The sequence below is a fragment of the Cynocephalus volans genome, chromosome 7, assembly GCF_027409185.1.
Source record: "Cynocephalus volans isolate mCynVol1 chromosome 7, mCynVol1.pri, whole genome shotgun sequence".
Taxonomy (NCBI): domain Eukaryota; kingdom Metazoa; phylum Chordata; class Mammalia; order Dermoptera; family Cynocephalidae; genus Cynocephalus; species Cynocephalus volans.
The window spans coordinates 141094301-141117130 of NC_084466.1; the positions used below are offsets into that span (position 1 = coordinate 141094301).

Sequence of the window (22830 nt, forward strand, 5' to 3'; positions counted from 1 at the left end):
TACATTTATAAAGCAAACACATCCCAAGACACTAAAATGCACTGGGCCTGCTGTCTGGGCCCATCAGTGTTCTCTGAGATATTTTAGACGTAAAGCTTTACTGATTCTCAGTGTGCCCAGAGGTATAATCATGCTCATCACTAGTATGTTAAGAAATTTTCATTTTTCTCTTCCCACTTGTGCCCTAATAATGACTTTTGAAGGTTAAGTAAGTGACTGGGTTTTCACCTGGTTTGTGTAATTTATCATTTAGATTATGCCTCAAATCTTGGAACGTCGTATGCGGCTATTCCAGCAAGGTCATTTGCTCCATCAAATCCTGCATTTCCTTCAACTTCCCCAGGGACAAATGTAAGTAGAGAAGCATTTTCTCCATTGTCATTGTCATCCTCAAAGCATTTGTGTCACCTGCTATGTCTGGGCCTACAGGTGCAGAGGAGGCTGTGTGTCGTTCAGAAAAACATCCCTAGACAGAGGTCCAGAGTTGTTTAATTCAGTCCAACTAGTATTGAAACACAAGTATAAAAAAGCTGACAAATTCTTAAAATCAAAGGCACTCGCAGACTTTGTTGCAATCAGCACTAGTTTAGGGGGGAAAAAAAAAGTTTGAGCTTTTGTGTTTTTTTTCCTAAAGATGTTTTGATGTTTTATTGAAGTGGATCATTTCCTATGAGAGGGTAATTCTGAAACTTGAACCAGAAAGAAAAGTGTGTTTGAAAGTAAGGGCCATGTACTGACAGTAATCGTTGGCCCTTTGGGGAAGTGGTTGGTGCTTTATAATGTTTTTGTTTTTGTTTTTAGTTTTGTGGTTCTCTCTACTACATGCACTTTAGCCCCCTTTTTCCACCGGTTGTGACAACTCCCTCTCTCGCTTCGGTTTCGAATGAATTCCTGTTTCCCCCTGCGTGTAGTTTTCTCTCCAGCCCCAGGAGCTGTCTGGCTTCTCTTCTCCGCTGTTGGGCAGGAGGATGGGGGGTGGGAGGCGGGTGAAACCGACCGAAACAAAGTGCATTCGGCTGAACCCTGCTAGAGGGCGCCTGTTGGTGTTTTTGCCTGTGTATTTTTTCGATTTGTGATGTGAGCAGCTGTGGCCTCTTTCTCTCTTCCCATGCAAGGAGCAAGCACACGTTCCCGAGAGCAGGCTCCGCATGCCACCCCCTTCACGTGGCAGAGCGTTCATGCAAAACATCAGAAGAGCAAGCCGTGAAGTGTGGCTTTTAGGCCCCAGGGAGTGAGCAGATGTAGGATGATAATAACAGTAATAGCTAACGTTTATGTAGTGCTTACTGTGTTCTTAGCATTTTTGTATTGTTTTAATTCATTTAATCTTCCTGACAACCCTGGGAGGTGTGTACTATTATTGTCCTTGTACAGTTGGGAAGCTGAGGCCTGGGGAGACTTAGTACCTTGCCTAAGGTGACACAGCTGGGATATGAACCCAGGCAGCATGGCTCTGGAAGCGTCATCTTTAGCCACAAAGCCATGCTGCTCCTCTCTGAGGATCTCAGGGGTCTCTTCCTTGCTGTGATTCTTCTCTTTAGTAAGCCCCTCTCCCCAGTCCCTACCTCTACCCACAAGATGCTCAGGAGGATCTGAGGCTACCTACAAGGTGGCAGGGACTACTCTGGCCTTGGCCAATCATGGAACAAGATGAAGAGGCCAGTCACATGAGCATTCTAATTGTGTTCATCTCCCAAGATGAACTCAGACATTGAGAGGCATTTTCTCTAGACCCCGTGGAAGGGGAGAGGCATCATCTGACTGGTTTTGTCATTATATGTTCTGTGAAGTCTTTATGCACATGAACCTTCCCAAGGATATCCAGAGGACATGGACAAAGCCTGCTCCGGCCAGTCCCTGATTGCCAGGGGTTTGATGTTCATTCATATTCTTCTATCAGATTCTAGTCCCCCTGTTTGCCATTTCAGGCAAATGGAATTAAATGCAGGAGTATCTCTCTTTAGGAAAACCTGAAATGCAAAAATATTGACATTTGAAGACAAGCTGAGAATAAAGAGCTGATAATACACTACTGAAAAATACTTTGCAAGGCTCCTTTGAGTAGCAGGAGAGGCTCTCAGAGAAATTATTGATTTATTTTTAGCCTACAATTACTGACCTCCAAAGATAAGCAGATACATCAAGGCATGATTACTCTGTTACCAAAGGATGCTTTGCCAGGCTCCAACGAGTGTCCAGTGAACCGCTTTTGCATATAGGAGGGGACTTCAAAAGGTTCATGGAAAAATAGAATTAAAAAATAATATGAATCTTTCCATAAACTCTTTGAAGACCTCTAGTACATTTCTATTATTTTTTTTTGTTTACAAAATTTACGCTTACTGTGGAAACTCAGACAGAAAAGAAATACTTAATGTGGAGAGTGATATTTCGGTTATCCCCCTCCAACTCCTGCAGAGATCCGAAGAGGGCTTTTCTGCATTTTCCTCCACAAATGTGTTCTAGCCTTGTGCCAGGGCTTTTACTGTCTGATCCTATTCACATACATCTTTTCAGAAACACATTTCACGGACTGAAACCGGGAACAGCCAGGACTCTGCCCCTGTAGGATTACTCTTGTTTGTGGCGCACAGAGCAGTTGCTGCTTGAAAAGTTCCCGTTTTGTGCGCTGTGTTTGCTGGTCGTGGGGTGATTTGAGTCTGTCCCCAGCCCTTTTCACCCCACCCCAGGGTCCTCCGAGATGGACATTCACTTTCACTTGAGCTCCTGCCATTTGACCAGGCCGAGGCACTTCCTCCTTGGCTGTCTGAGTTGTCATAAACAGAGTAGTCAGGTTTCTGGAAGGGGCCATTGGGGCATTCTCAGGCTGTAAATAGTTTTCTTGTGCCTGCCTGAGATGCACTTTGATTGTGACTGTCCACATAAAACCACCTTGCAATTTTCACAGCCACCTTGGAGTTTATTTAGTGCTGGTGCCTGCCTCCCTGGCCTGGGACAACACACCCTGCTTTTATTGATTTCTTTCTCACCAGCACCCTGCATACTGGAGACTTGTATAAATAAAGAAGCTGAGGCTCAGGGAAACATAAATGTTTGTGGAAGGCTGGAGGTTTAAGTCATAGGTTGTCTCTCAGATCGCTGGCTGTTTCTAGAACATCTGTCTGTCTGCCCTGGCTTTCTGAGTCCATGGCTCAGAGCACTCTGGCCTTGTGATTTCTTTAGCATGAATAGTAATTGATGTGGCATATGCTACTTGTCCCCTCCCTCATCCACAGCTCAGTCATTGTTCCTGTCCACTTAGCAGGGCCCACCTTGTACATTTTCGAAGAGAGCAAAGAGAGAGAGACAGGAGACCTGGGTAGGTTTTGTTTTCTTCTCACAAATCCTCATTATTTTGTCTTCTTGCAAAAGTAGTACAAACACGGTGTGAAAAAGTTCTAACAGTAATAGGAATATAAGAAATAGAAAAACCAACTTTGCAGAGAAAACTGAAGGGAAATGGCTTTTACTACAACTATATATCTCCAGCTTGTGTATGTGTGCATGTTTAATTAGTAAAAGTCTCTCTCTCTCTTTTTTTTTTTTTTGGTAAAAATCAGATAATGCCATATAAACTCTTGTGCACTTTGGTTTTTTTCACTTAACATAAAATCTCAATACATATTTTAATTGATTTCTAGACATCTTTCCACATCAGAACATGAATCCCTATCTTATTTTCTAACATAATTTACTGTATATATTTACCTTAATTTACCTAGTCTGCGATTGATAGATTTTTTAGTGAGACCTAAGTTTTAATCACAAATCTGCCACTATTTAATTGACCACAGATTAAGTTTCTTAGCTTTTCCCAGACTTCAGTGTCCTCATGTATAGTGATGGGTGTGGATCAGGTGACCCGCCAGTTCTAATATCCTGTGACTCTAAAGTTTACAGGGATGTTGAAGCTGCTCAGCAGGTGAACCACTCAAGATCTGTAGGCAAGTCTGGCACCAGTGAAAGCAAATTCGCTCTAAGTCAAAGCTAATATGCTCAATAAAATATTTGAAAGTGTCAATAAAGTCATCTGTGTCTACCCTCCAAGTTAAGCCAAGATCCATAACTATGGAATTCACACCCATTTACTATCTGCATAAGAAGTTCGAAGTCAACATCATGAAGAATAAACATTTGCCCTCTGTCTGTTCTTAGGTGTTCTCCAGCAGAGGTCTACAGACTCTGTGCCAGATGAAATTAGGTCACACCTAAGACAGATCAGGCTGGAGCACAGAGATCATGTACTGAAGATCAAATCTACACTTCCTAGCTCTAGGAAGCACTATGAGAGACTTCTTTCACCCCACGGGCCTATTGCCCTCAGCCACATTGCAACTCTGAGTTATTTGAACTGGGCCTCTTCTTTGAACTCGTTTGCAAAGTCTGTTTCTACCTGCACCAAAGGGTATTGAAAGGTCTCAGAATCTTCATATACTTTCACATTTCCACCTAGCTATAAAAGATTTGTGGGTGAGTTTTGAGGTCTGGGACCCAGCCATAGTCATATGAACCATTAGAAGCAGCATCTGGGTTTCAATGAGTGGCCCCGGCATATGAAAATGTACAACTCAGGCCCCTGATCCCACGTGGAGGCATTCGAGGTCAGTAGGCAGGCAGAAGCTTCCTCTAGGCTGGGAAAGGATAATTGTCCCTTTAGGTTGGTAATTAGGGCTTTGGTTACAACCCTGACACCTTAGTGATTTAACCTTGGGCTTGAAAGTTTCAAGTGCACCTATCATGTTTCAAGTGCACCTATCCTGGGAGCTCAGCAGGCAGAGCCCATCAATGCCTCATACCAAAAATTTAAGTTGGCTAGAGCTTAAGATTCTCTCTAAATTCATCTGCTCTTCTGCCCTAGAGCACATCTTTTAAAATTTATTTTTAGTAACTTTTAATACATTTCAAACTTACAGAAAAGTTGCCAGGAAAAAAAAAAACATAAGGAACTTCTGTATAACTCTGGCCCAGATTCACTATTTCTTTACATTTTGCCCTATTTGCTTTCTCATTCTCTCTTTGTGCCTTTCGCGCATCTATCATCAATTTAATCAGCTATGCATTTTTTTCCTTGAATCATCATTTTATCAGCACCGCACTCTCCCGAGTGAGCCACAGGCCGGCCCCTTGAATCATCATTTTAGAGTAGGTTGGAAACATTGTATTTCTTCACCTCTATTTCAGCATGAATTTCCTAAAAACACGAAATTTCTCTCATATAATCACAGCAACGTTTTTTTCCCAGTCCAGGATCATTATAGCACCTCCTTTAACTGTTGGAGGCAAGGAGGAGACAACATTTATTTACAGGAGTCTGCTGGCTGCCGGGCATTGCACCAAGGCACTTTACATACCCTGTGGCATTTCAACTTCTCAACAGTCCTGTGGAATCAATTTTTATTCTCCCTGTTATTCAGACAAGCAGACTTGGGCTTGGAGAAATCCAGTAATTTGGATCACAGTCACTGGTGGAGCAGAGACACAGACTTGGGTCTGTCTGATTCTCTCACTGCCCTGACCCTGGTGCTTGGTGACTATAAAGCACACACTTGACATGGGTCTGTCCTTGGAGAGGCATCAGGCCCGGTTGTCTTCAGTTCATTTCAGTGTATCATCTTAACTCTGTCTAGGCACCATGGTAGCAGAATCATTCAGGGAGCAGCAGAGCTCACAAACATTGTTGTTACTGCTTGGAGCTTATCTTCAGCCCTGGAAAGATGAGACTGCCACCAACACAGAGAAGCATGTCTAAAAGATGAATGTGCTTGTGAACGGATGCACAGTTAAACAACCGATCACACAGAGAGGGAGAACACACATTACATTCACTGGGATAGGAGTGGGAAAGATACCGGTTTCCTGTTTATGCTGGGCACAGTTGGGGAAAGTTATCATTATTCCAGATCTTAGGGTTTAGTTTGGCAAGACTTCTCGGAGGAGTGGAATTTCAGAACTTAGAGCTACATAAGCATAGATATTTTACGTCTGGAAAGGTCTTTAGACATGTAGGCCACCTCCCTCATTCCAGACATTGGGACATTAAGGCCCTGAAAGGGAAACTAATATGACCCTGTCATGCACCTAATCAGTGGCTGAGCTGTGACTTGAAACAAGGTCCTCTGTCTTCCAGGCTGTTGTTTCTTCCACTACATCTGGAATTCCCAAGCTTTTTATAGCCCAAATCCCCTTTTATTATTTACTCCTACCCCAAGCAGCCACTGTCCTACATTCTATGTTTGGAAGGATTTTATCTGCCAAAGTACTTATATTAGTGAGTAATTAACTAGTGACCCACTTTTATTAATCAAAGACACAGACATACCAATTAGATTTTCTAATCAGCCTAAGAGCTAACTGGGATTACCATGTCTGTAAAGAAACTCAAAGTATGATCATGATCTCGGGTATTTTGAACATGAAGGATAATGTTTAGGTCCTCCCTTTCTTGCAATACTGTTATCTTCAAAGACCCGTAAGGGTGTATTGGAAAACTCAGATTGGGAATTACGGTAGAGCACCATGCTGCTTGCTCAAAAGCACTCAGGGTATATCAAGTCCCCAATGAACAAATGTTCTCCTAGATGTACTGCCTGAGGACCTCACGTCCCCTTCCTCCCTTCCTGTCTTCCTCATCATTCAGATCTCCCATAGGGCATAGAACAAAATAATAGCCATGTTTATCTAAACTGTTTCAAGAATAGAATAGAGTGATAAGACCTATTACTCTATACCTTTTATGAATCAAATGTGGTTTTGAACCTAAATTGAGTTTGACAACAGCAAAATATTTTAGGTAAGTGACAGAAAAGAACTTAGACTGAACTATTCTAAGTTAAATATTGGCGAAAGAATATAACACATAAAAAAAAAATTCTCTTTCTAACTGCATCTGATTTACCACATGCCCTGAAGCCATACACGACGCAACGCAAACCATTAGCACAGTGATTCTCAAGATTTTCATGTCATGGCTCAACTAGAAAATGATAAACTGAAATAAACTGGCTAACTGAACAAGCTGCGCATGGTCACTGGAGGTGTGTGGCCTTCAGCCTGGGGGATCAATATCTTAGCACATCTAAAACCTCTTTTCAGTTCACCAGTTGGGAAGCTCCAAATTAATATTATTAGCTGGAAGAATACTAAAAACTTCACAATTATCTTAATAAATGACTAAAAGAAAATCAACATAATCCAGCTTCTATTTCTGACTCAAATTTCATGGAAGAAAGCATTCAGGGAATGTATTTTTAAAATTTGAGTGAAAACCTTAATTGAGACTCATTCATGTTAGTGCCTTTCGAAACAATGACATCTGCAGCATGAGCACATCTCATCCTTTGGTGACTGGTGGCAGCGAGGGTGTTTATTCTTAGGGAGGCGTATTTTGCCTTCCAGCAGCAGCAGTTGCTGTGCTCAGGCTCAGATAAAAGCCTCCTGAGTTGTCCTTCCAGCCTGGAGGAGACAATGAGAGAGGCATTGGTCCTTATACCTGGTCACTAAGCAACTGGACAGGCCAGGAGAGGGATGGGTCCAGAACCGTCCTGCGTGTCTGCTCTGTTGCCAAGCGCACATTAGCCCAGACCGACCACAGCAAAGTCACATGGGGCAGAAACAAGAGGAGACCAGGCACAGTGCCCAGCCTCAGCTCTCCTTGTGATGAACTCTGAAGACCAGCCACTTTGCCCTGCCTGGAAGCTCAGCTGGGCCTGTGTCTTTATGTGAGCTGCTCACCCTAATGGGAGGCAAAGATCCTGCTTCTTAATAGCCCTTCTCCCAGCATCCCTGCAGAAGGGCTCAGTCCTTGCTAGCCAGGCTCAGACTGCAAGTCTCCAAGCCTACAGTCAGTCTGTTTGCATTTCAGGGAGGTGAGGGGGTGCTCTGGGAGCTGTCTGAGCCACACACTGAATTTTTGTTCCCCTTTGGGAAAGTGCTTGACCTCTGGACACTGCAGAAGAGATCTGAAGAAGGCAGTTGGGTTTCTCCAATTCAAGGTTGAACCATAAAAGGAAATTCTTATAGACTTTAATTGTTCTCAGCCCAGATGAGACAAATGAGGGCTTTTCATGGTAGAATTACCCAAGTATTAGCTCTTGTTTGGGATGAGACCTCAGAGTTTCCCCCGATATTATCTCGAAAGAGTCAAACCCACATCAAATGTAATTAGATGTTGAAGTTCACTTTATCATAGAAAATGGTGATTATGCAAATGTAGGCTATGCTATTACAATGTGTTTCAGGTTTGGAAAATTGCATCCTTCTCTTCCATGTTGGGTTGGCTTATGGTTACTAATTCTTAAACCTCCTGGAAATTCCCGGCTGATTAAGGTTTGCACAGACCAAACAGACACACTTCCTCCCTCCAGGAGCTTTGAGTAGGCCCAGGTCTTAGCTTCCAAACTGTGCTTCTTAGAGGTGCCTTTGGGATTGGCGGGTAGGGGTGGCGCCAGGGTGCCGGACCCCAAGGTTTGACCAGAACAGCTCCTCTTTTATTTGTTGAATATACTGGGCTGCTGAGCAAGCTTTTCTTTGAAGAAAGGAATCCAAGGCTAAAGATATTTTGAAAACCGCTGCCCTAAGCCATCGGTTGTTGCTGTGAATGTCAGCGTATATGTATTAGGGTCCCACAACCTATTTATGTTCTTTTTTTTCATCTAATTTTTAAAATTATAAGTTAAACAATATGAGGAATATACAAAAAAGGTTCCTTTTATTCCCTTTCCATTCTGTTCCTCTGAAGATAACCAGTGTTGACAGGTTGATATTTATGCTCTTTGCCTTTTTCTGTCTGTGCCGATATCCTCAAAAAAATTTTATCGAAAAAAATTTCAAACATGCAGAACAGTGGAGACTAGTTTCACCCAGTTCTGATAATTATCAATATTTTTACAACACTCGCTTTATCTATCTTGTTCTCATACAGTTTTTGTTTGTTTTACAAAAATGGCATCATAGTGTGCATACTATTTGGCAACCTTTTTTTTACTTAACAGTCTGCCTTAGAAATTATTCCATCAGCACATTTACCTCCTTTTAATGGCTGTGGAGTGTTCCACTATATGCTTGAACCATCATTTCCTCAAACATTCCCCTATTGTTGGGCATTCAGGCTATTTCCAAAAATTTTTGCCACGTCATAAGTTACTGCCATAAATCTCCTTGTACATAAGTCTTTACATATTGGTACTTTGAATTCTGTAGGACAGAGTTCCAAAAGTGGGATGGTGGGATCGTGGGCTATGTATATTTTGAGTTTTATTTAATTTTGCTAAAGCATATTCTCAAAAGGTTATAGATACCTCCCTCCAGCAACATATGAATATGCCCATTTCCTCATATCCTCCACAGCCCTGGTGTCATTGCTCAGACTGCAAATCATTTATGTAAAGAGAAAGCATAAAATGGATATTTTATGTGTGTCTGTGAATGGATTCCTTTTCTACTTTACTTTTGTAAATTACAGTTTTGCAATAATTATTTGGGAGAAGAGAGCCATTAGGAATGTCTGGAATAGAGGGCAAGAAGGAAATGTCTTCTGAAGACCGGCCATTGCTCTTTGTCCCCTTAGTTTGCAGAACGGAAAGGTGCTGGCCGTGTCGTGCACATCTGCAACCTCCCTGAAGGAAGCTGCACTGAGAATGATGTCATTAACCTGGGGCTGCCCTTTGGAAAGGTCACTAATTACATCCTCATGAAGTCGACTAATCAGGTAGGTCTGGGTACTTTCATTCTAATGTGCATGGGATAGACCACACATTGGTGAAAGGGAACCATATAATTTTGTTTTAAGACACTATTCTTAAGACAAATAGGCGAGGGACAGCTCACCTTCTGCTGGCACAACACAGAGGTTTTTGTTGTTGGTGTTTTGTTCCCCTGTTTGACCCTTCATTACCCTTCTTGTAATGGACTCAAGCCTTTATGAATTGCCTAGGGGGAAGGATGAGGCTTTGGAAAGAGGGGCTCATTAACACAGAAAAGCTAATTGGCCCCCAAAATAGAAATCCACGGACTTGAGTGTCTTTGCTATGTTGCAGACCCACTGAGCTAATGCTATAGTCTTATCTTCTAAGCTTATCGTATCTGAATGCCTGGATTTGGAGCCAGCAAAGAACCAATGAGTATTTTTACTTGTCCACGGTGTAGTGTGTGAGGCCCTTGGGTCTCATAGCAGGAAAATAGGTGGGAATTGTTGGATGCTGAGTAAGTCTAAGGAACTAAGAATCCTCAACCTATTGGAAATGACTGAGCCCTTGGGGACTGAATGTGTTTGTCTTTATTTCTAAGGTCAAAGGGGGAGTTTATAGAGTGAATGGTTGGAAATCAGAATATTTTGTCTTTTTTAATAAGTATATTTACTTTATGAATTAGAGGAACAGGCATAGGAGAAATTATTTTCTTAATTAAGACATGAACTATGGAGACTCCAAGCCACATGGTCTCCCTCCATCAACCTGGGGATAGACGCTTAGTCTCTCTGTTCTTACTTCTCAGGAAGTCTGTTTTGGGTAAAGATACAGAATTCAGCTTGCAACGTTAATGCAGTGAGACTCTGTAGATTAGTATTATTCTCATTTGACAGGTGAGAGCTTGAGGTGCTAAAATGTTTATATCAAGAAAGAGGCACTTAGAAAGCTGGGTGGCAGAATTTGAAATAAAACTCTAAAGAATCTTGACTTCTTAGTTGCCCACACTCCTGCCATAGACTGTGACAGCCTGGAGAAAAGCCGTGCCTCTGAAATTCACAAATAAATGTGAGGTATGGAGGAGAATGAGAGAGTTTAGCCCATTTAGTTCAAGGAAATGGGAAAGTTAGGGGCTGATAGTGAGGACTCCCTGGTCACATCACTTTTCCCTCTCAACACAGAGGGACCAGAACTGGCACATCGTCAGTATGGTACAAACCAAACAAATCTAAGAAACGATAGCAGCCTCAAATTCACCATGGCAGTTGCTGGGGTAAACTGACAGGTCAGTCAATACAGTCTATTTAGAAACTCTCTGGAGACACAGATTGAATGGAAGAGCCCGTTTGTCTGTAAGTGTTTTATCAGAACAGTTAAATTAAAGAGGAAAGATGCTGTGGACACATAAGTGACGGTTTTCTTTTCTCTTTAACTCACAACATTGCCTTCCTTCAAGCCGAGGGGCTTGTGAGCCCCTGAGGCTCGGAGTATACAGTAGTCCCCCCTTATCCTTGGGGGATACATTCCAAAATCCCCGATAGATGCTGAAACCGTGGATAGTACCAAACCCTATATATACTATAGTCTTTCCTGTGTATACATATCTATGATAAAGTTTAATTTATAAATTAGGCACAGTAAGAGATTAACAACAACAATAATAAAATAGAACAATTATAAAAATATATTGTAATAAAAGTTATGTGAATGTGATCTCTCTCTCTCTGTTTCTCAAAATCTTATTGTACTGTACTCACCTGCTGTTGGACTGTGGTTGACTGCGTTTAGCCAAAACTGTGGAAAACAAAACTTAGGATAAGGGGTGGGGGAGACTACTGTATTTCTTTCTTTATAAGGAAAGTGAGAGCTCCAATAACCAGGGCTTGTGCCTCTGTCTCCTGCTATTACCACCATCTGATAGCAAGTCTTGTAGGGATCAGCCCAAGGCCACTTGTGTAACGGCCCCCTACCCCTCTGGGAACTGTGGGTTAATGGACCCTCCTGCCCCAGAGGGGCTTCCATGGTGTAATGTAGCCCAGAATGGACATACATAATTAAGAATAATGTTTGGCAACCATGGGGATCAGGAGAGGGGCCATCTTATAATGAGCTCTTTTGGTGAAGTTAATAAAAACTCTCTTTGAACAGATGGGATCAAAGAGCTCTTTTCCTTACACTGATTTTTTTTTCCTTTTATTGAGGTATAAAATACATACTCTAAAGTGCATAAAATACACTAGTCTTAAGTATACAACTCCATTAATTTTTTTACATGGGTATACCCATATAATTAACAACCAGGTCAAGATTTAGAACATTTCCAGAATGTCATAAGGTTTCCTCATGCCCCTTCCCCGTCAATATCCCACACCCACCACAGAGGAAAGCTCCACTTCTGTCCCCATCAGTCAGTTTTGCCTGAACTTCCTATACATGGAATCATTCTTTGTTCTGAATTTTGTTTAAAACCATTAAAGTCAAGTCCAATGTATGTCCTTCCTTTCTCTCCTAGGCCTTTTTAGAGATGGCTTACACAGAAGCTGCCCAGGCCATGGTCCAGTATTATCAAGAAAAATCTGCTGTGATCAATGGTGAGAAGTTGCTCATCCGGATGTCCAAGAGATACAAGGAGTTGCAGCTGAAGGTAATGCATTCTCTCCTTCATTCAGTCCTTCAGCAAGCAGCAGCTAAGTTCCTCTGACGTGTCAGGAACTGACCTCAGTGCTGGTGGGAAGGAGAGGATAGGAAAAGATTAAAGAATGACTCGCTGTCTGAGGATACCACTTGGGAAGGCAAACCATTACAACATGGCAAGACAAGTGTTCATTGAGGTGAGTACAAAATGCAAAGGGATGCTTGAGACCACCTGGGAGCTGAGGAAGATTTTACAGAGGAAGATGCTCACAGGAAAAGTCTTGAAGAGGAAGTAAGAAAGGAAAGGTGGTTGCTCTTTGGTGGCGTAAACCCCTGAATACAGCCTTCTTCTCTACCCATACAGGCCTCCAGTAACTCGTTCGTCCACGGTCACCCCACTTGATCCCTTATTCTCTCCTCTCCCCTCCGTATTTATGTCTTAAGCTCCACAGATGTCCTTCTAAGCAGCACTCGACTGCATTGGCCACTGTCAAAATGCAGGGATGAATTCAGATAATGCCAAACAGGGCTTTGTGTTCGACTTTGCTTGTTCTACAGTTCCTTCATTTTTCCTTTCCTTCTTTTTTGTTTTATGGTGAAGTATAACATACATACAGAAAAGTGCCTAATTATGTATTGTACAATTTAAAAAGTAATCATGGATGAGATCTTATAAATCCCATAAAACCACCACCAAAGTCAAGAAATAGAATACTAACCGCACCCAGAAGCCTGAGTCCCTCCTGATTCTCCACGCTACCTCTCCACACCCAACTTGGAGGATAATCATTTCCATGCTTTTCCTTATAGTTCTACCACTTCTATATGCCTCCCTAAACATAGTTTAGTTCTGCCCATTTTTGAACTATGTATGAATAAAATCATACTGTCTGTGTGCTTCAAGTTTTGCTTCTTTCATTCAACATTATGTCATCCATGTTGTTGGGTGTGTCTATTTATTTTCATTGTTATATAAATTCGCATTGTATAGCTGTACAATTTGTTTATCCATTCTACTGTTGATGGACATTTGGGTTGTTTCCAGTTTTAGGATATAAGGGACAATGCTAATATGAACCTTCTCAAGCATATTGTCCTGGTCCACGTGCACATGAGTATATAACTAGGCGTATGTGAATAACTAGGATTGCAATTGCTGGTCATAAAGTGTGCTTGCCCTCAACTTTACTGGACACTAGCAAGCTCTTTTCCAATTTAGTTGTCCCAAATTTGCACTCCTATTAGTAGTGTATGAGAGTTTTCAGTGGTCCACATTCTTGCTCATACTTTGTCTTCTCCAACTTTTTAATTTTGGCCTGTCTGGTAGAAGAATATAATGGTTTATCATGATTTTATTTTTTATTTTCCCAATTACTAACTGAAGTTGAGCACTTTTTTATATGTTTACTGGCTGTTCCATCTGAATCTTCTTCGGTGGGAAGTTTCTTTTGTATTGTGCTTTCTTATTGATTTGCAGGACTTCTCTTAACTGGAACACTTAGTCCATTCAGATTTGTTGTAATTAATGCTGTACTTGTGTTTAAATCTACCCTTTTATTTTGTGCTTTCTTCTGTCTCATTTAATAGGGATTTTTCCAGTTCACTTCAGCTCATTTCACATTTACTTAGGGTCCATTTTGTTCAAGACTCACAGCCCTTAGTCTGCCTTCAAGGTTAAAGTCAGAAGACGAAGGCTCAGTGTTTGTTTCTAGCCAGGACTAGCATTCTGACAAGTCTGCATATATCCATAAGTAATGTGTCAGACAGGTGCCAAGGTCCTGATTCTGCTTTGCTTGCATTATTGCCTCTGGAGTTCTTTGCCAAGAGTTCTACTTCAGGCAGAATCTGGCTTTTTTTTTTTCTCTAACAAAAGCATATTGCTTCTCTCAGACAAGTAAAAGATCCCGTCCTGTCCGTGTACCCAGCCAAAGTTTCTGTTCTCCTGGATTCTCCCCTGGGGCCTAGAATTGAATTTTTGTACTGAGTTCCTAGTGGAGCTTTGGTCTCCAAATTAGATGTTATCATAAGTTTCTAATTAGGATGAACAGCAGTAATCAGCTCCTTAAATTAAAGTACCAAGGCATTGTAGTACTTTACTGAGGGAGATAGTTTGGGGCAGTGCAAAAATCATCGGTTAAAGAGGTCAGATAGTCAAGGTTTGCATTCAGCAAATGTTCATTGAGTGTCCATTCTGAGTAGGAACTGGGCTGGAAGCTACAGATATGGAAGCACTAAGCTTGTGAGGGGCTCAGTCTGGTGGGAGGAAAAGCACGTAAACATAAAACCATTGACAACCTTGTGACAGATTGGAAGGTAATGGTGCCAACCTAGGCTCTACCTTTCCTGCTTTGATGAGCTAGACAAGTTGCATAACCTCTGTGAACCTCAGTTTGCAGATAAGGAAAGGACTATACCTTGAGTTCTTTGGTTTTAAGCATTTTTTTTTCTTTCACACATTATCTTTTGAGTCTCACGATCACATTATCCTGTGAAGTATGTAGGGTGGATAATAACAGTAATTATAAGAGTACAACAATAATATGTACCTTTAATTGAGTTCTGGTATTCTGTGGCAAGTAATATACCAACCACTTTACATATATTATCTACTTTAATCCTGACATCAGTCCTGTCAGACAGGTATTATTATCTCAGTTTTACAGATGAGGAAACTGAGGCTAATAGAAGTTCAGTAACTTGCACAAGATTGTAGTTAGTTACTGGAAGATCCATGATTAAAACCTAGGACTGTTTTGGTTTTGCACTATATCTATATCATTATATTGTGTTGTTATGATCTCCGTTGTCCACATGCAAAAACAGAAAGAAATCAGGTAATTTGCTTACAGTCACTTATCCAGGAAGCAGCAGAGATAGCACAGTTGTCCCTTGGTATGGAGGGGAGGATTGGTTCTAGGGCCCCCGAAGATACCAAAATCCTTGGATGTTCAAGTCTCTTATGCAGAATGGCTTTGTATTTGCATACAATCTACTCATATCCTCCCATACACTTTAAATCATCTCTAGATTACTTATAATACCTAGTGTAATGTAAATGCTATGTAAATAGTTGTTATACTGTGTTGTTTTTTGTTTGTATTATTTTGTATTGTTGTATTGTTATTTGCTATTGGTTTTTCCCCCCCGAATATTTTTGATCCATAGTTGGTTGAATTCATGGATGTAGAACCCATGAATAGGAAGGGCAGACCTTATTCTAACAGAGCTTCTCAAACTTCAGTGTGCATATGAATCATTTGGGGATCTTGTTAAAAGGCAGTTTCTGATTCAGTACATCTGGGGCAGGGCTGTGATTCTGCATTTCTAACACTCCCTCCCAGGAGATACTGATGCTGCTGGTTCTTAGAGCACACATTGAGTAGGAAGGGTCTAGAACACATTGTTTTCTAATCTTTAATAAAGGGTTTCTGCTCCCCAAGTTGTCAGACTGCCTGTCAGGGTCATTGTGAAGGTCACATGGGATAACATATATGAAAGCATCTTAATGCATGTTCCAACTACCTAGTAATGCATGCTTTATGGTCCCTATGTTGACATTAATCAGCTAGGACTCTTCAAGTAACAGAAATTCATCTCAATTAAGCACATTGGCTTAAGTAAAAAAAAAGAATTTGTTGGCTCATATAAATGAAAAGTCCAGAAGTTGACTGGCTGCAGGTACAGCTGGATTCAGGGCCCAAATGATATCATTAGGACTCGGTTTCTCCTCACTCTGCTTTCTGCTCTTTTAGCTTTGTTTTTGGGGGACTCCCTGGGATGGCCTTTCGCAGCCCCAGGCTCTCTCCTCTAGGTGGCATGATGACTACAGTGACTTTAGCAGCTCTGGCTTCTCATCCTCCCATTTCCTTCAACAAGAGACAGCCAAAGTTTTCCCTAGTAGCTCCCACAAAAGCCCTGAGAGTCACTCTGATTGCACTAGATTAGCACAGGTGCCCATCGCTGGATCAATCTCTGTAGCCAGGAGAAGGCCGTGCTGTGATCAGCTGGGCCTGTATCACCTGCTGCGTCCTCAGTACCAAAGGTGGACGCCCACCCAGACCTACCAGGAGGAGGGAGAACGGCAACTGGGGAGGTACAACAGAGCACTCCTGCATATGTGTCTCTGGGCCAAAGAGACCACCACGACAGGTGCCACCAGGGTTTGCAGAGGTGGGGGAGAAATTTTGATTGGCCTTTATTCCTCTAACTTTACCTTTTGTTCACCAGGCAAAGTGCAGGGAGAGAAGGAAGAGATTTTAAAGTATTTTTCATCTCCTCTTTTGAATGCTGTTTCCTCATGGCCATATCTTATCTCACCATATACTCTTTGTGGCAGGGGTTCTATTCCTCAGGGCATTTGGGGCAGAGCCTTTCACATAATAGGTGTCCAATAAATATGTGGAATAAGTGAGAAAGAAAATCTGAAGGAACAATAAAAAGTGAATGTTTTTCTTCCTGCAGGCCTGGACAAGAAGATCGGGATCTTCACTGGGTTGTTCTATAGAGACTTCTCCAATAAGTACAGAGTCACAATGTCTTTGATGCAGAAGGGAACCTGGAATTATTTAAACCAGTGTCTCTCGGTCACTGCATCAGAAAATTGTTAGGGGAGTTTTTGGGTCCTCTTGCCCAGAGATTCTTATTCAATAGTCTTGGGGTTGGACTGAGACTCCCAGGTAGTCCTGAGGGCAGAGGGCCTGATTTCAGAGCCACTGGTCTTGCCAACCTCCTAGCTGCCGAAAGGGGCTCTGGCCCTGGAAAGCAGTCTTGTGAGTGGCCATGATGCTCTCAGTTGGAGAAATTAAATTGGAAATTTGATGATTGAGGGTCTTCTCTGTGTAAGATGTGGTGCTATCAGCTGTAATGAATATGAGACTTGTTCCTCACTTGGGAAGAGCTTACTATAGAACTGGGAGTCGAGCTATTCTTGTGCAAAATCATACAAGATTTAAACATGACTGCCTAAGTATGGAAGCTACTAGAAGTTCAGTGGCAAAAGGCAGTGTACAGAAGGGAGAGATTCTTGACGAGGGCCATGAAGGACAGGGAGAATTAGCTAGAGAGAGAGGGGGCTTCCAGGCAGAAGGATTCAGGTGAGAGAAGATGTAGAGGCTGGGGAGCCCAGTAATGTCAGAAACAATGGGGTACCTTGACAGAATCTGGCTCTGATGAGTCCCGGGCTCATCTGGAAGGTTTCAGCATCTTCCCAGGACTCCTGAGGCATGTAAAACAGCTGTGGAGCTGTCCGAGGGCATGAAACGCTCTAGCAGCTCCTTTTATGTTGGCCAGGCGCTCTGCGGCTTTTATCAGTGTAGGCTGCCATGCCCCGAAGCTTCTGGTGGATGCCAGATGGGTCTCATTATCCTACCTTTATAGGTGGAGAAAATGAGTCTCCCACAGGCAACAAGCCTTGACCCCTGGTGACCCAGCCAGTTGGAGGCACAGTGAGGGCTGCTCTTCCTGGATGGAGATTCCAAGTCATGGTTCTTCCCTCTCAGTATGCCAGGACTGCATGGGGCTTGGAATCTCACCCTTGTCTTAAAAGCACCAAGACCGTAAGCAGTGTGGAGGGTCCCCGAAGGGCTGTTGAGCTGAATAAATGTTATCACGGAATGAATGTAAAGATACGATGCCTGGGATTTGCTTCAAAATAATCTAGGTGGTGGGGAAAGAGGGTGGGGAGTACAGATTGGTCAGAATTGTTGAAGATAGGCAATAGATTCATGGGAGTTCAATAGACCATTCTCTCTGCTTTTGTACGTTTGAAATTTTCCACAATAAAAAGGCACCCAATGCTTTATCCTAGATTTACTTTATTCTCTCCCATTTCCATTTTTCCAAGGTGATTATTGCTGATTTCACCGGCCTCCTTTACACCTTTACCACAGGATGCAGAGGCTGGCCTGTAGAGGAAGGTTGAAAGGATTTTCTTAGGGCTTTGATAAGTCAGTTTTGTTATTTGAAAATCTTTGGTCACTTCTGTTCCCCTTCTCAGATGGCAGCTGGCAGTTGGTCCAGAGAGTGCCAAACAATTTGCAATTACCACTTGAAATAGCGGCACTGTCCCTCTGATCCTCAGAAGGGGTCGCAGTGCCTGCGATCGCTAGCCCCGCTGTATGGTATTTGCAGGCTGTGACATTTGTTCTCTGAAGCCTTTCACCTTGGAACAGGTATCACAGAGCACCTGTCCCATGTGGGGCTCTGTGCTGGTACTGGCTGTGGGAAGATCAGCAACCTGGGGCCCCTCACTGGGGACTTGCGGCCTGAATAGAAGTAACTCTAGAGGGTACTGGGATGAAAGTGGCCCCAGGAGGAGGCTGAAAAAATAAGGGGCAGGAGAATGTTTAAGCCAAGAAGAGGCTCTTCTAGCCCCCAAAGAAGCCCTCTAACTTTGACCCCTGGGGTACTGCATGGGTCACTGGAGGATGTTTTCATCTGTGGTGCCTGATGGGCCAGCTCCTCCCCTCATCAGGGGTCACCCCAGAGGAGAAGGGCTTGGAGGGTGCTGTCTGTGATGACCCAGGTGAAGAAGGGACCTGGAATGTCTCTGGCCCTGACACTGGCCAGACCTGCCCCCGTCTGTGTCAACCCCCTGGCGACACTGCCCGGGGTAATCTCAAAATCTCAGCTGTACCCTGACTAGGCCTTCCTCCTTCTCGCACACCAGGCTTTCCTGGATCTGGGCTGGAAGGAACCGTCAGGAGGATTTGAGGTTCCAGAAGAGCAGAAGAAAACTGGGACCCTGAGAACTCTTTCTGTAAAAGGAAGTCCCTAATCCAACCCCTCAGAGAATTTTTATTTTTATGTTCTAAAGAGTTGCCATAGCACGTTTATCCCAGTCTGGGTACACTTTCTTTAGCCTTTGCCTGTTCCAGCTTGGCAGTTTGAGCCACAGTGATTTGGGACCCAGGATGTTGCATCCTGGGTGATGGCAAATGTCGTCCCATGGACTTGGTCCTGATGGCTTCCACCAGCTTTTGTGCTGGCCTGCATGAAGACAGTGCTGCGGCGGGTCTTTCTGTGGACCAGCCATCCAGCTGGCCTTGATGGTACAGTACCTGGGTTCCGTTGTGTGGCCCAAGGTGGGCAGACAGGAAGAAGACCCACTCAGTGGGAGCCACGTTAAATGCAGTCACCTCCAGACGAGCCTTTTTCTTTTACCCCAAGGGAGTGACAAACAGTCCTAGCTAAAGTCACAGGGGCCTCGAGTGGGTGGTGGGATAGAAGGAGGCATCCTGGGCAGCAGCTGTCTTCTTGGCCCAGGCCATCAGCCTCAGCATCTTTCCTTGCTCGGCCTTGGGTCTCTGTTTATGGTACAGTTTAAGCAGGTAAGGTGCTGGTTGACAGTGCAAGTCCTGGGTGATCTGGTTACTCATAGATGGCACTTTCATGTGCTAGAGGGTCAACCTTTATGGCTACAACTGGATGTAAGGGACTATTTGCCAAAGTCCTGAGGTTCTTTTCTAGGTGGATATCCTGACCAGTGCTGAGTTCCTGGGCCTTTTCTTGGACAGGGGATTGATTCACTTCTTCACCTACTCCTTTATGACCACGGGAGCAGGAGTCACTGCCTTCTCCTTGACCTTCTTTCCTTTTGCATCTCGAGCTGACAAGAGATCCCTCCCTGGCTGGAACATTTTGTATCTCTTGCCTGTGTCCTAACCCTGACCTCTCACCCTGAAACTACAGTCAGCTCCTCTTTCATTCTCCTTTACTCTGTTTTTCCCAGCCCAACCCTCTATCTCAACAGTAACACAGATAAGCAGCCATGCCACTCAGAGTGCTTAACAGAATTCTAGTCCCAGCTAGATCACGTCTCCAGACCTGGTTTTCCCATCTGTAAAGTGAGATACGTGATGATACCTGATGTTTGTAAGACTCTTAAGATTTTATAATTCTTTGTAAATTACATAGAATCAAATCAAGGATTAAAAAGATCAGTTGATTAAATTTCTTAAAACTGCTTATCAAAAGTTGGCATTACAGACTGAGGGTTGTTAAAAAAAAATCAGCTTTATTGAGCTATAACTCACATACCATAAAATTCACCCTGCTTGATACATTTTTATTGAATGGATAAATTCTGCATGGTCTTTTGGAAGGTGCTCCTGTCCTGTCTTTTGTACTCATGAATTTCTTTTTTTAGTCACTTATTTTTTATTGTTTTGCTATTGTTTGTCTATTCTGGGCTTAGGAAAGGGCTTTGGGTGGGATTTGGGGCCTGGGGTTGGTCTTGTCCTGGCACGGCCACCATATAGTGACCTCTGGAAAGGGCTGAGCCTTGGGTGCCTGACATTCTCAGCTGTGAAACATGACTCCCAGCCTACGCTGACCACCTCACAGCTTTACTTTGAGCATCAGATGACCCCTGTGGATAAACACACTGGTGTAAGGTGTTGAAGGGGGCATGGAAAGGAACTTGGAGTCTTTTGTCAAGTCCTGATTCTTTAACAACCTCTATGTCCTTGAATGTGTCCCTTAACCCAGCACAACTCCAGGAGTCACCATCTGCATGGAGCGTGATGTGTCTGGTGACCCTGGAGCTGTTTAGGGCAGAGACTCTGCCTCAACCCCTATGGGTCTCAGTTCATACATGTAAAAAAGGTGAAGGCTGCATTCAGTGTTCTTCAAGTCTCTTTCCAAATTTGCAATGCTACTGTTCCTTCCTCTCTTCCTTCCACGTTTCAAATATTTGTTTATTCTGGTGGAGGTGGGAGGTGGGCATTAATGAATGCTACTTGTTCCTCCCAGCATGTGGGCTTGAACACCAGACTCCTTTCTTTCCTGAGCTTGATGGACCCCTCATCCCTGCCCACTAATCATCCCTTGGATTAAACTTTTGTTTACTTCCTCGCCAAAGGACCTTTGATGGTCTGGGCAATGAATAAACCAAGTCACAGCTGCTACCTCTAGTTTGCAAGGCCACCTTTGATCTGATGGTGATCTCTCTGACTTTGCCTAGAAACCTGGGAAAACTGTGGCTGCCATCATCCAGGACATCCATTCCCAGAGGGAGAGGGACATGTTCCGGGAAGCAGACAGGTGAGGTTCTGACCCTCGGTCTCAGGGCACTCTTCTGCTTCTCCTTCTTAGTGATATTTGAGTCACACTGTTCCCTGCCCTTGGCACCCTTCCCCACCCACCGTCCATGTGTATGTGTATATGTGTGTGTGTATCTTCTATTTAGAGCCAGGTCTTGATTTTTGATGCATGTAGATGTAGAAACAATAATGTAGATGGTCCCAAAAAACCAGTTACTTGACCAGTCACTTACTGTGAACATTGAATTCAGTCAGCTTGTCAATGCATTTCTTCCAAATGAAGTTTGTGACTAGGCCAACCTGGGGATACAAGCTGACCACTGTCACTCTCCTACAAAGACAGTCCCTGTGGAGAGCCCAGGTGGAAACAGCAGGAGCTGGCACCTGGCCTGCACATTCTGTGGTTCTTGCTCAGGGCTGCCGCAGAAGGCTCTCTAACCTGTGTATATCTTTGTATGTAACTGTCCAGGCTTGAGATTTTTATTTGTCTGTTTTTTTTTTTAATTGTGGTTATTTGAGTTTTTTTTTTTTTTTTTTTTGTCTTTTTGTGACCGGTAAGGGGATCGCAACCCTTGGCGTGGGGTCGCCCGCACCGCGCTCAGCCAGTGAGCGCACCGGCCATTCCTGTATAGGATCCCAACCCGCGGCGGGAGCACCGCTGCGCTCCCAAGTGCTGCGTTCTCCTGAGTGCGCCACGGGGCCGGCCCTTATTTGAGTTTTTTAAAGACGTGTGTAAAGCCACACCATGCCACCTCCAGTGGTAGAGTGGAGGGAGGATTAGGAGGTCTTGCTCTGAACCTTAGGCAGGTTGGGATCATTTTCTAGTGTTCAGTTTCTTCATCTCAAACATGAGCAGGTCAGAGTTCTAAGGTCTCTTCCAACCCCGAAATGCCTTAATTCTTTGCTTTTGAAATCCCTGAGGCTGCCCTACCCCCAAATTAGCATCCCTCTTTGATGCACAGGATCAAAACCAATTGAGATAAGAAATAAATGAGAAAAATGGAGGCCAGGAGGTGGCCTTTATTCTGACAGAGGCCGGGTAGAGGAGCGGCTTCTAGTCTTGTAGCCAAAAGGCTGGCTAATTGAACCCCAGGGTTGACAGCCTTACCCACTAGGATCAGAGCAAACGCCCCCAGCCCCCACTCCTCACCCCCCAGGAGGAGAGTCAAGGGCCTACGTCCTGAGCATGGCTCACTTCCCAAAGAAAGAAAGATGGGGCTGAGCCAAACCAACCCAATTATTCTTTCTAGTTCCCAGGAGCAGAATGAGTAAAGGAACAGAGTGACCAGGATTACACTTAGGGAAAATCCCTCCTCATAGACGACGGGAGGGAGGAAAAGGCTCTCTCCTGGCCCACGCTCTGTGTGGCTCTGTACAGTTGTGAGCGCAGGGTGTCCACAGTTATATGCACAAAATGTCTACAAGAGACTGTATCTGTGTGGGGGGTGTGAGCATTCTAAGCCCTGCTCCTT

At 43.5% G+C, this 22830-nt stretch overlaps 1 protein-coding gene across 3 annotated transcripts in view; it reads left to right on the plus strand.

Annotated features, from left to right (window-relative positions):
* The window catches only part of RBM20 (RNA binding motif protein 20), a 167618-nt gene that overhangs the window by 121016 nt on the left and 23772 nt on the right, over positions 1–22830 (plus strand). For all 3 annotated transcript variants that reach the window (XM_063103107.1, XM_063103105.1, XM_063103106.1), the window contains exons 5-8: positions 254–351; positions 9566–9706; positions 12196–12327; positions 21280–21359. In XM_063103107.1, the coding sequence (XP_062959177.1) occupies positions 254–351; positions 9566–9706; positions 12196–12327; positions 21280–21359 (451 nt within the window). The remainder of the gene's footprint in view (positions 1–253; positions 352–9565; positions 9707–12195; positions 12328–21279; positions 21360–22830) is intronic.